Source organism: Leopardus geoffroyi, chromosome B2 (assembly GCF_018350155.1).
Source record: "Leopardus geoffroyi isolate Oge1 chromosome B2, O.geoffroyi_Oge1_pat1.0, whole genome shotgun sequence".
Taxonomy (NCBI): Eukaryota; Metazoa; Chordata; class Mammalia; order Carnivora; family Felidae; genus Leopardus; species Leopardus geoffroyi.
In genome coordinates, this window is record NC_059332.1 from 124969828 (window position 1) to 124986910 (window position 17083).

The 17083-nt window shown below is 41.4% G+C and overlaps 1 protein-coding gene across 1 annotated transcript; it reads left to right on the forward strand.

Moving 5' to 3' along the window:
• The first annotated feature begins 1600 nt into the window (after positions 1-1600).
• SMIM28 (small integral membrane protein 28) lies at positions 1601-12430 on the forward strand. Its single transcript, XM_045500939.1, has 3 exons — positions 1601-1671; positions 7254-7404; positions 12044-12430. The coding sequence occupies exons 1-3, from the start codon at positions 1601-1603 to the stop codon at positions 12428-12430; spliced, it is 609 nt and encodes a 202-aa protein (XP_045356895.1).
• The last annotated feature ends 4653 nt before the right edge of the window (positions 12431-17083 follow it).

The window sequence follows — 17083 nt, forward strand, 5'->3', positions numbered from 1 at the left end:
AGCTTCTCATTTCTGGTTAGTTTGACTTATGACCAACGTAGTGCTACAAGACAATAAGTCTTTATTTTTTTATTTATTTTTTTTAAATTTTTTTTTCAACTTTTATTTATTTTTGGGACAGAGAGAGACAGAGCATGAACGGGGGAGGGGCAGAGAGAGAGGGAGACACAGAATCGGAAACAGGCTCCAGGCTCTGAGCCATCAGCCCAGAGCCCGATGCGGGGCTCGAACTCACGGACCGCGAGATCGTGACCTGGCCGAAGTCGGACGCCTAACCGACTGCGCCACCCAGGCGCCCCGACAATAAGTCTTTAAATTGCTTAAGTCTGTCTATAAAATACTGTTTGGAATAAACAGGACAACGTGTCAGACACGTGTGTGTGTGAAAATGTCAAAAGGCCCATTTTGCACATATGCAAATTCTTGAAACAAGAGAGTCAACGGAAATATTGCCGTGGGTTAATTAACCATAAAAAGTGAACGAAGGGGTAAATAAAATTCTCACACAATCCAAATGGTCCCTCCAACTGGTCACCCCTGAAAACAATTTCCATAAATCTATCTGTAATCACAAACCCACTCAAGATTTTATTCTTATAATCTAAGTGTGTGTTTGCAGGAGGAGGAAGGGACCTTTAGATTTTGCCGCTGTTGTTGTTGTTGTTGTCGTTGTTGTTTGGGCAAGCTCACAAAGCACTGACTGGTGTCTATAGAAGAAAGAAGATTGGGAACCTATACACTGTGACCTTAATTATATCACCACCTCAAAACTACTGAAGTGCTTGTTGACAGAAGAGAGCTTGTCTCAACAATCAGGCTGCGCATGAAAACTGTCCAGATGTATTTGGAATTCATTTCTCTCATTTCAAATCATGAAATCAAATCTATCGAGCATTTTCATAGGACAGTATTCCTAATCAGAGGAAGAAGACCTCGATACAAATAAGGACTTCAAAACATGTATTTAAACCAGTTAGTGGATGTTCTCTATGTTCTTCTGCATGGCCAGCAGTGGCTACTGCTTATCCATGAACTGTAATATACCTAACATACGCCACTTACATTATTTGTTCCATTCCAAATACTTGCTAAAGTTTTGCTTCAGATTAAAATTTTCCCAAGAGCATTTTGGTCTTCTAAATGACATTGCTTAAAGGTATTTGATTGGGAGCAACTTTTGGGGGATTCTGATGGGCTCAAGCGAATGGTACAGCCCAGTGTATCGACCCACTGATTCAAGTGCCAGCACTGTGGAGTTTGAATAGGGACCTCCACGGAGCAGGAAATGAGTAGAGTACCCAGATGTAGCTCCAGTCGCTCCCGGGTTCATATTCAAGTACATGCAATCCAATAATCTTCTGGTGAAGTCATCTTCCTGACAGTGGTCAATAGAGAAATACAGATGGCATGTAAAAGGAGATTCCAGTAGCAAATAGCTGAGTTCCCAAAGCGAATATCTGAGTTCCCACTGAATGTTAGGACTGGACTGGGCTTTCAGAGACCGTGACTTCAAAAACAATTGTTCATCTTCAATTAGTGAGGTCGAGAAAGACTTTGGGGCCATTTCAACACAGAATATAACCTATGAACTAATGAAAGCATGTACACAGCACAGAAGCAGGCAGAAGATGTGGTCATTGACTGTGTCTGGGCTGATGGCGATAGAGGCAAGTCAGGAAAAATGTCAAAACACACACACACACACACACACACACACACACATGCACGCACGCCCACAAACAATGCTAGAGAAAGAATAGGAGTTTGAAGGCAACTGATTTTTCCTATGAGGACTCATTTTTATAGCCATGCAACATTTGTCATCTCTAGGATTCGCATCAAGCTTAAGGCAACTACACCTATGAAAAGAGGAACAGCCCCCATTATCCTAAATTTCCTTTGCTCACAGTGAGGTGTGGTTACATCCAGACCTTATTTCTGGGAATTGCATAATCTTGGAAAACCTTGGAAAATTGTTTAATTTTTATTATTTAATTTTTAATTTTAATTTTAAAAAATTGTTGAATCCTTCATCTCCCAATCTGCAAATTTAGAAATAATTCTTATAATTCAGAGTTGTAAAAAAAAATAGATAATATAATAATATATGACAGTTTAGGCATTAAATAATGGGGTTCCTCCACCCAACTCCCTGTCATATATATGAACAAAGAAAATATGTACAAATTACATGACGATTTTTAATCTAAATGCATCCACCTACCTAGTTCCAATTTTAAATTCAACAATATCAATTTAATTTCAAAACATTTGCGATAATTATGTTTTTAAACATTGTTTTAACATTTACATTTGAGAGAGAGAGACAGAGACAGAGGTTCGGGGGGGGAGGGGCAGAGAGAAAGGGAGAGACAGAATCTGAAGCAGGCACAAACTGCAAGACCATGACCTGAGCCAAAGTCAGACACTCAACCAACTGAGCCACCCAGGAGCCCCTTGTGATCATTATTCTACTTTAATTATATCTAGATTTTCCTTGATTCTAGGTATAGAGATCTAAAGGCCAAATATTTGAAAAGACCCAAGTTCATGACTAGAGAACACAGTAAGCTCATACAGTTCATATCCTGCTTTCTGATTTGGGGGAAGAATTGATATTTTTAAAAATATTCTTCCATTGTAGGTAGGAATTTAAAAATAGTTGACTGAAGGAGAAAGGAAATTTCTGGAGTGATGGAAATGTTTTATGTATTTTATATGTTTTACGTGGTGATTACAGGGGTAAATAAACTGTCAAAATTCATCAAACTGAACTCATAAGATCTTTGAGCTTAGACTCACTAAAATCTGCCCTTAAGAACGCTAAGATTCTGTTTTATGTCAATTGTAGCTTTATAAAATTTCTTTTAATCTTTTGTTCAAAATGGAAATCTTCCTTTTCCACAAGTGTTCATATTTTTCCAAAGTAAACTTCATATCAGTAATTTTTCCTTTTTTATTGTCATACTTGTTTTTTTAAAAGATCATTTCTGGCACATCTTCTTTCAGTCCATATTGCTAGTGGATTTAGTGACATTGTTTGGGTCTCTTCCCTTCCAGATGATCAGGGACAAAGTTGACAAAACCCAAGACCAGAACTGACCCTTGGGTGAACCCCTGGTCTCCATGGAACTCTGGTTCTGGCAGAATGATTCCTCACAGTGCTCCCTGTTGTCTACTGATTAGTTTTCAGTCCTCCTAATCAAATAGAAGCTTATTTGATTCCTATAATCGCATCTGGAAAAAGTACGCTGACTAGTTTGCTAAAATTCAAATGTATTTCCTAATTTAGAATTAACTGTGGGAAAAAAATACTACTGTTCTATACGCATCTTTAGTTCATTTCAATCTTCCCCTACCATGAGTTTTCAGGGGCTTTTCCTCCATTACTGACCCCTCCATTATTTCACATATGTGAAACAGCTAAAGCAAATTCCCTTGGGCCCAACTGATCTACAAACCAGCAGATCCAGAAAACCAAGGAGTCTTGGTAATTCTTGAAAACATAATATCTATATTCATAGAAAAATTAAAAATGTTGATCAGCAAAAAGAACCATAGTCCCATAAAAAAAAAAAACCCTCATATTTCTGCCACTTAGAAAAAATACCGTTGTTAACGTTGACTTTTTTTGATATGCAGAGACATTAAAATGTATAATAAAGATGCAGTTTCCTGAAAAGTTTCTCTTAATATGTGGTAAGCATTTTACAGTTTTCTGGTACTTACTTTCAGATGATAATCTGTCTTTATATGTGGATATCTTATTAGCCAATTATCATTTTGTAGGATTTTTAATAATTTCCTGTTGTTTGTTATTATGGACGTTCAAAGTGTGTTAAAACGGCTTTCAATAACATAATAAATACCTTTGAATATTCATCAAATTCTTTTTTGTTATTTTTAAATTTTTTTCAGATTATTTCCTAAGGATGAATTTCTAGAAGTAGAATTGCTGAGGGTTGACATATATTGATGGCTTCTTTTCTCTGTTATCTATGAACTTGTTCTGTTTTGGTATGTAACTCTACTTTGCTATGGAACACTACCTCTCTATGCAGCTACTGCATCATTCTTTTGTTCCCCTTTCAGGCAAAAATAACCCAAAGTTTTTGATATTCACTATCTCCAGTTCTGCTCCGCCTGTTCTCTCTTATAACCATTCCATTCAAGCTTTGCCCCAGCCACCCCACCAAAACTGCTCTTGTCCAAATAACCAATGGCCCCCTTTCCCCACAACCCATTTTGTTAAATCCAGTAGTAAGTCTCATCCATCATCTTACTTGGTTCCACAGTAGCTTTTGAGACAGAGGATCATTCCCTCCTTCTAGAAACATTTCTTCCCTTGGATTCCAGGATACCAGACATTCTTGGCTTCTCTTACACCTGACTGGCCACTCCCTTTGTCTCCCCATCCTACTGATCTTAATTCTTTTGGTGAGCTCATCAAGTCTTGTAGTTTTAAATACCAACTCCCTGACAATGGGTTCCAACTATTGTCTGTGGTCTAGTCCTCAATCCTGAGTTCAAATTCAAATACCCAAATTCCCACACATTGCAAACTTAGCATGTCCAAACTCAATTCTGAATCTTTATTTCTCTTGTGTAAAACTAAAACCAAACCAAATAACCTGCCCCATCCAGCGGTCATCCTTTCTGTTGCTCGAGCCTAAAACAGAATGCTCCTTGGTTTCTTTTCCCCCATTTTGCATCACTTTCAGTTCTTTCAGAAATCTTGTTGGGTCTATTCCTAAAAATCTATATAGAACGTCATCACCTCCACTGCTACTAGTCTGGTCCAGTGTTTCTTCCCTGGATTATTACAAGAGCCCCTAGCTGGCCTCCCTGCTTTTGTCCTAATTCCTACACCTATTTCAAACACAGATGAGCCTGAGTTATCCTTTTAAAATGGAAGTCAGATCTTGTCACTCCTCTGCTCAAAATGCTACACGACCTCTCCATTTTTCTTAGAGTAAAAGCCAAAATTCTTACAATGCTCTATAAATTCTACACTCTATGCTGTCCTAACACCTCCCACATGTTCTCTCTCTCTCTTTCTCCTTGTCTCCTGCTTTTTTCCCAGCTCCAGCCACCCTGAACTTCTAGTCATTCTGAGAACTTACCAGGCACGTATCTGCCTCAGGCCCTTTGCACTGGCTATTCTCTTGGTCTGTAATGCTTTTCTGATAACTTCATGGCTGAATCCCTTGCATCCTTCAGCTTTCTGTGCAAATATCACTTGCTCTGAGGTCCTAGTTGACTTCCCCTTTTAAAAGCCCCCCTCCTTCCGCATTTACTTTGCTCTTCTTTTCCTCCAGAGCATTTATCACCTTCTGATATATACATTTTACTTGTGTGATTTGTTTCTCTTGGTCCCCAAAAATGTATCCATAAAAGCAGGAATCTCTATCTGATTCATTCAATGCCGGAGGAAGGTCAACATTTCAGATGCATACGTAATGTTTTTGATCCAGATTTCCACTTTGCTTCTCCAGAAATGAAAGTATTTACGTAATAAGGTAGAGAAGGAGTTGAGGACATAGTCCTGGCAAAGCCACAGACACGCAAAATAGCAAATAATAAATAAACAAACAGGTCAGGTGTTCTGGATTTAACAGCGTGGGGATGCAGGATTGGCTGCAAATAACAAGGCAATTATGTAACTAAGAGCACAAAATCAATTTACTCCATGAGAAGAAATAAAAGGATGAAGTGGCAAAGGAGTTCCACACTAAGATACTGATCTGGGCCCTGGGAAACTTCGTGAAAACTTTTACCAAAAAAAAAGAGCCAGACTTCATCAGGGAGGGCAGCGGTCTTTGGAAGAGTAAGGAAAACTAGGGCTCCTCCTAAGAAAATTGGATCTAAAACTGTATTGAGTTTACCACCTCACACCAGAAACCTATTCATAGGCCACCATGAGCCAATGTTGGAGAATCCTAATTAACAAAAAACAATAGGGCACCTGGTGGCTCAGTTGGTTAAGTATCCGACTTCAGCTAAGGTCATGATCTAGTGGTTCGTGGGTTGGAGCCCCGCACCCGGCCCTCCTCTGTCGGAGCGGAGTTGCTTTGGAGTCTCTCTCTCTCTCTCTCTCTCTCTCTCTCTCTCTCTCTCTCTCTCCCTCTGCCCCTCCCACGCATGGGCTCTTTCTCTCTCTCAAAAATAGATAAACATTAACAAAAAATTTTTAAGAAAAAAATAGTAATCGTAGTTAAGAAATACTATTTCAGGGACACCTGGGTGGCTCAGTCAGTTAAGTGTCCAACTCTTGGTTTCGGCTCAAGTTATGATCTCAGGGTTCATGGGTTCAAGCCCCTAGTTGAGCTCTGCATTAACAGCATGGAGCCTGCTTGGGATTCTCTCTCTCTTTCTCTGCTCCTCCCCTGCTCATGCGTGTGTGTGTGCGCGTGTGTGTGTGTGTGTGTGCACGTGTGCACACACACTCTCAAAATAAATAAATTTTTTAAAAAAGAGATACTATTTCAGCATCATGACAGTTGCTTGGATGGAAATGATGCTTAGGTCAGGATGTGGGTAGTTGCAATACTGAATTGCAGTATTTTGAATAAATATTTGAAACTGACGTTTACTCTGCTAAAAGAAAGAGAATCCAACCACCACGTCTTAAGCGTTCAATTCTCCATAAACACGTAGAATTAAACATCCCAAGGTTACCTCCGTGAATGCTCAAATTGAAAGGTTTTTTTATTTTAAGCTTGGTATATTTTATAAAGTTCCCAAGATAATCAAAAGAAATACTATTTAAGTATCGGTAATTTTTTTTTAACTGAAACCAGAAAATATTTCTTCCAAACAATCTGAGCTATTGTGTGTCTGGCTTCTGTACAACTTTGTCATTAACATCCTTCATCTAAATAATTCACTAAAATGTTATAAAGGAGTCCTGCTTCTCTACCGAATACCCCTTCTCTCTGTGTCATAGAACACGGAAATAATTAAAGGAAATTCCGCTTGGGTAGTTTTACTGTAACAATGCTAATGCAGAGACGTCCTCTGTTCAAAATCTATTTCACGTCTGACATCTGATGCCAATCCTTACCGTGAGAAAGGCCACGAAAACAAATGCGGAGGCACTGAATTTAAATACAGTCAGTCCTGGGAGGTCTCTCTGATTGGTTTCTCCTCCTGGTTGCCACTCGTCCAAGAACGAATTTACCAACAGCCATCAGCCGAGCACATCCAAGCTGGATGGAGGCCGCGTGCAGGCGGTGTTGTTGAAATCTGGGCAGCGAGGTAGAAGGGTGGCCGGTGCATCAGTCGGATGCAAACCTGCGGGGACTGATGGCCAGCAGCTGGAGGAAGTATGGACACGCTGGCAGGGGGACACATGAGTGGTTAACTAGCGAATCAAGCCTACCTCTCCCGGAAACCCAGCTGCAGGTCTGTACCCATGACTTAAGCCTTTTCTTCCCCCCAAAGGATCTTGGTCAGTTTTAAAGCCAACAATGCCTGTATCCGTAGGATCTGAAAACTTAGTGGCCGCATTTTACTCCCTGGGGATGACAGAAAGCTGACTTCACGGACTGGCATGGTCTGGGGAAGTAACGTGAAAGTTGCCCGTCTTTTGACAATGACGAATTCAAGTGAAACTTGCCACAGAGATGTTCCAAGAACACGTGATGGGTCAGACTTCTCCCAGAAATAACCTGAGGGCAGGAGAGGGGACGACAGAGTTGTGGACCTTGGTTTTAGGACTTTGTTCTTTACACAGGAAGCGATGTCTGCTTACACAAAAACAAGAGGCCCCCCTGCGGCTGTCTGGCGGTGTCAGGAGGGGACAGTGTTGCTCCGAGAGTTAGAAGAAGCCACAGATCTTACCTCAGGGAGGGCAGCGGGGGGGTCAGGCAGGCTTTTGTCTCTAAGAAACACCAGCGGCTTGGCTTTGCCTGGGAAGTCACCAAAGAAGCCTCAACCTGAGGCAGCACTAGGGAAAAATATTTGTAGAAACCTAAGGACTCAATTAATGTTATCATCAGGAGGGAAGCAAGGGATACTGCAGTCCCAAGAACAAAGGAGGGAAACCAACCTATTTTCTTCTCGTCTGGAACATCAGCTGAGGAGACTGGTGTCTAAGTCCTCCCAAACTACCTCTTCCAGAAAGAAATTTTAGATGTATTTTATATATACTCATGTATATATTTATATTTACATTTTACATTTATAATTGCGTATATAATTATGATTGTATATCCTTCACCAGTTACACTTTTGACTGAATATTTTTAGAGATGTTCCCTGAATAACAAAATTCTTGCATCAATAGACACGTCAGAGAAATATTCAAAGAAACAACTTTGAGGGAAGTTAACAAATTAGAACATTCGACTGAAAAAGCAGACATCCACGGGGCGCCTGGGAGGCTCGGTCAGTAAAGCGTCTGACTTTGGCTCAGGCCATGAGCTCAAGGGTCCCTGACTTTGAGCCCTGTGTTGGGCTCCGTGCTGACAGCTCGGAGCCTGGAACCTGCTTGGGATTCTGTGTCCCCCTCTCTCTCTCTGCCCCTCCCCCTCTCACACTCTCTCTCTCCTTCTCTGTCAAAAATGAATAAACATTTTACAAAAATTGTTTTAAAGTAGGCACCCTTTTTGCATTGAAAAAAAATCCAAAACAATTTGAACCAATACACCAAGAATTAGTGAAAGAGAAAATTAAGGATATCGTAAATTTGTTCCGTACCTCTGTGCTTCTCTTAGCTAGAAAAGGAGTTCTTTATGTCAAGAAATTGTCCTTATTTGCCATCTTAGATAAATCTTTTAGTGCTACTTTATATTTGGATACATTTGACTCAACCAGTGGCAGCACTGATTACAGGAAGGGACTATGTCCTTTCTCTTTCCAAAATTCTGCAACTAATTGCAAACTAACTGTAAAAAAACGCAATGAGTATTGAAAATACCATAAATGGCATAGTTGTAAACAATAGTGTCTATCACACAAAACCTTTTAAATAGAACATTAAGTATCTTTATATTCTATGCATATTGAACTTAGAGAGTGTAATAGAGTATTTAAAATTTGATGGCCCCCAACTGTTTAGAAACTATTATCATTCATATAATTGATGGAGAATGAAGAAAATTGAGTTATGCAAAAACAGTCCAAGTTTATCAAGGTTGAAGAGTAATTGTTGTAAGCACCAAAAGTGATAACAGTTTTAACATTTTTATTGATTCATCTAGAGAAAAAAAAATCTCAACATAGTTAAATTGCTTTTGACTCCAACTTGTTTTTTACTCGTGGTAGTAAATTTATATTTATGAGTTCATCTATTCTTATAGCTTTTGTAATCAAAGTCGTATTATATCACAACAGATTTTAAGTTAGTAGTTTTGATAAATTAGATTATGCGTAAGAAAACAGAAAGAACCCGTAATTTAGAAATATAACAATCACATACATAAAATATATTACTAAAATATTTTTTCTGAAAAAATACAGTCATTATAATATAAACATAGTAATGCTAGGTTTTTTAATGTTCACTATATTTTCTAACCTTAGCAATACATTTCTAGACTTCTGTTTATCTTTAGTATTTTATTTTCTAGTAAATTTGACCATGTGAGTCCCTGAGATATAAATAAATATTTATTATTCACCAAGTGCTTTACACACATTGATTCATTAAATTCTCATGCCAACCGTCCAAAAAAGATGTTACTATTTCCACTTCACAGAGAAGGAAACCCAGACCCATAGGGGACAAATAAACGGTCCAAGGTCACTCAGGTATTAGAAAGTCCTACTAGAGTTCAAAGCCAGGGCTATCACACTCCAAAACAAAAACAAAAACAAAACTTTTAATTTTTATGCACTTTAAGCTAAAATACCTGAACTTACATCTTACCAAGAACAAACTATCTGGCAATATAAATATTAAATAAACTAATCTTGCACCAAAATAACACACATAATTGTAAATTCTTCAGGATACAAAAAAGATTATACAACACTAGATGAGCCAGCGTCTTAAGAGGTCATGGTCAGCAAAATAGTTGTTCTCACCCCCAAAATCAAGGAAAGACCCTCAACTCTCATAGTTTTATTATCATCAAAAGACATGGGGTATCAGAATGGATAAAAACACAAGATTCATTTATATGTGACCTACAACAGACTCATTTTAGACATAAAGACACCTGCAGATCGAAAGTGAGGGCCGGGAGGGGCACCTGGGTGGCTCAGTCAGTTAAGCATTGACTTCAGCTCAGGTCATGATCTCGTGGTTCCTGAGTTTGAGCCCCACATCAGGCTCTGTGCTAAAAGCTCAGAGCCTGGAGCTTGCTTCAGATTCTGTGTCTCCTCTCTCTGCCCCTTCCCCACTCATATTCTCTCTCTCTCAAAAATAAACAAACATAGAAAGAAAGAAAGAAAGAAAGAAAGAAAGAAAGAAAGAAAGAAAGAAAGAGGATAGAGAACCATCCATCATGCAAACGGACATTATAATTTGTTTTAAATAAGAAGATAAAGAGTTTAGTATTTTGCTTGTTTGTTTGAAACACAATATAAGGATTTAATTTTTTTTTCTTCTGTAATAGTGGATACAAACATTACATTTGTGCTGTATGAGTTTTATAACAGAGGTTTTTTGTTTTTTGTTTTAATACCTCACTACTTCTTAGCAGCTTTATTGAAAGCAGTGTGTATGCAATTTGGGACAGTATTTTTTATATTGCTTTTGTACCTTGCTGTTGAAGCATCATTTCATGGCTCTTATTTACTCCCTCAAGAACCATCATTACCTTGTGAGCTAATAGTGTAAAAGCAATACCTTCTAGGTTGCTTAAGAATTTATCTGCAATTTTTTTTTTAACCAGTGAACTTTCAAGAATATTTAATTTCATGTTTCCACTGAAGTTTGGCTATGAGACGGGAAGCCCTGAAGAGGATTACTATCATAATAGCAAAGCACCAAATATGCTTACACTTCAAAGATTTTACTCTAAGAAAATAACCAGACAATTAATGTTTATACCAGATAGAGCTCACAAATAACTGCTATCTCAACATACAGACACTGCAGAAATCCTCTCATGTCTAGCTTAATAACATCCTAGAGTAGGTAGGGTATTTAGGGGGTGGGGAGGTTGTTTGTTTTCTATAGGATTATAAGATTCATTAGACTTAATTGCTCAATTCAGGCTTTTTTCCCCTTTGAACAGATATAAACCAGCATGTTGCATGAATTTCAGCACGTGGCAGGAATTTGGCTGCAAATTAGTTGCTACATAGTCACTTAGAGAAATTTTAGGCTACGATACAATATAATTTTTTCTTTAAAGAATTCAAAGTTTCCATATTGATGCTACAAATATCGCAAAAACAAATGGAAGGAATTTTAAAATCTCATGCATCATAAACATTAGCTATTAACTCAGATTTCAAATACTCTTTTTTAATGTTTTTTTTTTTATTTACTTTTGAGAGAGAGAGAGTGAGAGAGAGAGAGCGTGAGCAGAGGAAGGGGCAGAGAAAGAGGGAGACACAGAATTCCAAGCAGGCTCCAGGCACAGAGCCCCACGTGGGGTTCGAACACTGGAACCACCAGATCATGACCTGAGCTGAAGTCAGATGCGTAAAGGCCTGAGACAGCCAGCCAGCCACCCCCTCAAATATTCTTTGTTTGTGACATGAACACATAACGATGTCAGAACTCAGGCCAGCATTAAAGAATTTAAGTTCCATATGGTCCGTTGTGGGGCAATACATCATTGGGCTAGTTCTAAATTAAGTAAGTGTATAAATAGTTAAGAGCAGCCATTCAAAGAATGAGGGGTGGACCTACCGACTAAAACCTACTCTCCTACTGTAATATGAAATACCGTAGGATACCATCAACGTGTATTTTTGACATCTGCATTCCTACTTCATCATATAAATTCGCTTTATTTCCTGCGGGCTCCAGCTCATTGGCATAAAGAAATGACAGGGATTCTGAGAGTGGGAATGATGCGGAGAATAAAAAGGAAAGAGACTCTCTTTCCTCTCCTCCTAACCCAGCTCTGTTCCCTCACTGCAGGGCACCCAGAAGGTAAGTTCCGCGAAAGACGACGTGGAGCCCTTCCTGTGCATCCTTCTTCCAGCGACCATCCTGCTCTTCCTGGCCTTTCTGCTGCTGTTCCTGTACCGCCACTGCAAGGCCGCTAGGCCCCGGGGGCAGGTGTTCAGCATCGACCTCCCAGAGCACCCCCCCTCGGCGGGAGAGGTCACGGACTTCCGGCCCGGCCTCCCCTGGAGCGGCGAGCCTGGCTTCCCTTACTCCCCGCTGCCCCGGGAGGCGGCCCTCATCCCGGCGTGCTCACCACCCTCCTACGAGGAGGCCACCAGGACCCGCCCTGGGGCAGGGACTCTGGATGCCGGCCTGCGGCGTCAGGAGGGGTCACCTGGCCCGGAGGAGCAACTATAAACTGCTCTCAGGAACTATTTCAAGCTAACAGACAGCGCCCCCCCCCCCACCCTGCCACTCCCCGGGGAAGGGAGCGGTAGGGGGGTTCCAGACCTTCCCTGCACTTGCCTGGCAGGCTCCAGCATGAATCAGGCGCTTCAGGCCGGGGGTGAAACCTGACAAATGTCAATCTGGTCAGCTATTGTCACGCTCCGTAGGGAAAATTTCTCCTAAACATGTAACAGCCCTGAGAAAAATAGGAAAGTGCTACAGGAGTTGAGAAAAACTAGGATTATTAGTCAGCCTAGGAAGTAGGTCTGAAGGAAAAGAAAAACATCGATCAGCCACAGGAGCCTGCTTTTGCCACCAAATAAGATGTGTCTGCCTACACACGTTTTTCAGGGTTTTATGGTCTCACTAGTGAGTTCTAGAAGGAAAACCTCTCTAGAACTGCAGGGGCCAATTGTGTAAACAATGGTAAAGTAGGTTTCAGTATTAAGAATGAAAGTGCAGACATGTGCAAACACTTTAGTTAAAAAAGACAATAATAATAAAGCTCTCAGGAATTCTCTCCTGCCCGGTGTAGCTCTTGCTTACTTGTGTTCTGATCTGTCTCCTAGCGCAGGAAAAGGAGGAGGCTGTTGTGTGGGAACGTCTCACACTAGAACGTCGTGGTTGTCAGCGCTGTGGCAGGACAGGACAGAGTTGCTGCTTTCACACATCATCTTAGGGACACTATGGCTGAATACGGCCTTCCCCAAATAGAGTAAGAGAGTAGATATTGGTTTAACATTGGAAAGTAAAGGTCCAAATTTTGGGTCCCATGGTAAGAAGACATAGATCAGCTCTAACAGGGACCTCGTGAATCATATGGTCCAAACTCTTGCCTTACAGATATCAAAACTAGAACCGCGGGGAGGTTAGGAAACGTGTCTGGGGTTAAAGACCTCATAAAAGAGCTTGGGTGAGAAGTTTCTGTGCCCCGGGCTAGCGCACCAGATTTTCTAGGACAATTGCTAATGGGGAATTTCGGGTCGTGCTCTTGGCTGGGCACGAAGGCTCCCAACAGGAGAAGCCCAGCTGAGTTTGGAATGGCTATAAATCTCCCTCCAGGATTTTCAAATGGGGAGGTAGAGGTGGGTCATGTACCACTTGGGATGCTTATCAGAATACCCGTGGAGGTGGTGGAGGTCACAGGAGGGCGACATCGATGATTCTAGAACTCTTAATTTGACACGATAATTTTCTTGGTACCACTATTTTTTGTTGCTCTCACAATACAAAAGCCAGGCAACACTCCAGTGGTTAAAAATGAACAAAATGATTTTTTTTTTTTTTTACTTTTTTTTACGTGAACATTTTGGTGCTATATATGCAATGTGGTGTGGTTTTAGGAGGATAACAAAGGAAACCTGAACAGGATGCATTTCTTTCTAAATATAACCTGATGGAAATTATAATAGCATCTCTGAGGACTGATGTAAAATATAAGCGATTTGAGTGAAGATCAATAAAATTTCTCTCAGGAAAATTATACTGCATGATGCCCTGATGGTCTTTAAGGGAAGTAAATAAAACAAATGGAAAAGAGAAGCCCAGGAGACAGCCTTCTTCAGAGTTTTGTTTGTTTGTTTGTTTTACAGTGATCTCAGTTCCTCTACCAGGGACTGATTTGGTCTTTAGGACATAAGGGGAGATCTATGCAGGGGAGGGCTGTTCTAGAAAAGGTTGCCTCCTCTTAAAAAAAAAAATAATAATAATAATAATACAGGGAAGGAAACACTCGGCCTCTTTGCTGGGTGTTGATGTGTCTGCATGTGATGGCTGGAGCTATGATAGCCATCCTGTAACCATGAGGCAAGATACCAGCCATGACTGGCACTGAGGATAGTAGAGTAGAAAGAAGGGTTGATGACATTGTAGAGGAGCTGAATTAGCCTTTCAACGGTCTATATTTTAATGACAGAATGTCTTTCCTACTCTTTTAAGTCATTTAGACCAGGTTGGTACTGGTTGACAAAAACATCCGAACTGCTCCAATTTCTAAGGCTATTAAGGAAATGTATGGCCATGTTTCAAAAGGTCCTGATAAGACCTATTTAAAAGAAGTAGTCAATGATAGGATTCCCTTACAATGTGATCAGTGATCTGAGAAAGAAAGATTTTCTCTTATGGAACCAAACTGAAGCAATAAACTATTAACCAGAGGTTGCCTAACTACAGCCCATAAGCCAGATCCTGCTTGCAATCTGTTACCGTATGTCTTGGAGACAAGAATGGTTTTTACATTTTTAATTTTTTAATGTTTATTTATTTTTGAGGGAGGGAGAGAGAGAGAGACAGAGACAGAGACAGAGAGCACGAGCAGGGAAGGGGCAGAGAGAGAGGGAGACCCAGAATCCGAAGCAGGCTCCAGGCTCTGGGCTGTTGGCACAGAGCCCGATGCAGGTTTCCAACTCACGAGCTGTGAGATCATGACCTGAGCCCAAGTCGAACGCCTAACTGACTGAGCCACCCAGGCACCCCAACATTTTTAAATAGTTGAAAAAAAAAAAACAGCAAAAGAAGAAGGATTTTGTGACACATGACATTATATGAGTTCAAATTTTGGTGTCTAGAAATACAATTATTGGAACACAAGCTATTGCCACTTGCCTGTGGCTGCTACGTCAGACTAGAGGGATTGCAACAGAGACTATAATGCCCTTCAAAGCCTAAAATATTTACTATCTGGTCCTTTAAAGAAACAGCATGCTGACCCCTGCTAGGGACCAATGGATTTCAACCCTGGTTGCATGGTAGGATTACTTGAACTTTTAGCAATGCCAATACCAGCACCTACCTAGACCAACTAAACTGAAACAGAGCCGGTGATTCTGATATAAAAGCAAGGCTGAGGGGCACCTGGGTGGCTCAGTCGGTTAAGCAGCCAACTTCAGCTCAGGTCACGATCTCGTGGTCTGTGAGTTCGAGCCCCGCGTCGGGCTCTGTGCTGACAGCTCAGAGCCTGGAGCCTGTTTCAGATTCTGTGTCTCCCTCTCTCTCTGACCCTCCCCCGTTCATGCTGTGTCTCTCTCTGTCTGAAAAATAAATGTTTAAAAAAAAAAAAAGGCTGAAAGCGATGAAGTAATGTGAGTAGGCCACAAAATACAGGTGAGCTTCAATGTGGATGGATGTAAGGTTACAGGCTGAGAGAAAACTAGGTCTGTGAATCTAGCTCTGAGCCATCACTTAGTACCCAACCTTTTCTGTACCCTCTGGAGGCCATCAGCCTAATAGGCAGCTGTAGCCAATTCAATTCACGAAGCAGGCTTTGCAAGCAGACTATGAAAGACAACAGGGTAAACAGTCCGTCCTTGCTTAAATGTTGACCCGCCTGGAAAACACGGGTGGGGCTGTCCCCACAGACAGAGTGGAGCTGAAGAGAATCCACAAAGGAAAAAAAACGATTGTTGACAACCAAGAACTATTTGGGGGAAGAAGTAAGTGCAGCCAGAAAAGGTAAACAGTGACTGGAATGTGGCCATTTTCGCCAGATTCTGCACTAGCCCAGAAAATATTGGCAAGGCATCATTTTATAAAAAGGAAAGGAGTCTAGGGTCTGGCACGTCAAGAGCCCGGAAGCCAACACTCCATCCCAACCGCAAGGAAAAGCTGAACCGAAGAATCCACACTTCTTGGATCCATCAGAGAACTAAGGTCACAGGACAAACCACTGCCCCCAAAGCGAGAGGAACAGGCAGAAACAGAAAATCACCACTTACAGGAGCGGAAATCCGTGAGCAAAAATCTCCTCAGGAACCGGTGTGGGTGTAGGGAGACCTGGACTGTGATGGACAGATGGCTGGAGGTTCAGGGTGGTTATATCTAAGAATCACAAACTCCAGAGGGGCCCTCACACTTCGTGAGTTTGCCTCTAGGAGCCTTGCCCGGTTCTCGCAGTGAAGGTCTGAGGACAATCCCCTCCTGCTTCTGGGAGGGGGAGAAGGGAAGGGAACCATTTTGAAATAGCCGGAGCGCTCCGTTCTTCACAAATGCTCCCCTCAGACGAACGCTGAGGCCCTTTTACCCCGGCTTAATTGGCTGGGCTTCATGAGAGCCTAGTTAACCTGGGGAAAGGGAAATTCCCAGCCCCACCTGTTGGAGCCTTACACCAGGGAAGGAAAATACCCAACTGCAGCCCTTCTGGCCATCTTGTTCTACTCAAGGGAGTGAAGGAAAAGGGAGAGGCACTTGTGAAGTTCACAGCCCAGCGAAGCAGGCTCACTAAAAAAGGCTGAGACCTAGGGGCACCTGCATGGCTCAGTCAGTTAAGCAGCTCAGGCCATGATCTCGGGGTTCATGGTTCGAGCCCCACGTTGGGCTCTGTGATGACAGCTCAGAACCTGGAGCCTGATTCAGATTCTCTGTCTTCCTTTCTCTCTGTCCCTCCCCTGCTCATACTCTGTCCCTCTCAAAGGTAAATAAACATTTAAAAAAGATTCTTTAGAGGCTGAGATCTAATCATAGGACTAGAGACTCTTCCTTCTCCCTCCTCCTCCTCCTTGCCCTAACCACCACATTATTAAAGACCTATTTACTGCAGCTCCTTTTACCCAGCATATCAAGTCCACCTTTTGACAAAAAATTACAAGGCAGAGGCACCTGGGTGGCTCAGTTGCGTGTCCGACTTCG

Excerpts from the sequence above, each read along its gene's own strand:
- SMIM28 (XM_045500939.1), top strand. The coding sequence starts at position 1,601 with ATGTACACAGCACAGAAGCAGGCAGAAGATGTGGTCATTGACTGTGTC. Across the intron at positions 1,672-7,253 it reads GCTGATGGCGATAGAGGCAA|CGAGGTAGAAGGGTGGCCGG; the intron begins GTCAGGAAAAAT and ends AAATCTGGGCAG. Across the intron at positions 7,405-12,043 it reads TCCCGGAAACCCAGCTGCAG|GGCACCCAGAAGGTAAGTTC; the intron begins GTCTGTACCCAT and ends CCCTCACTGCAG.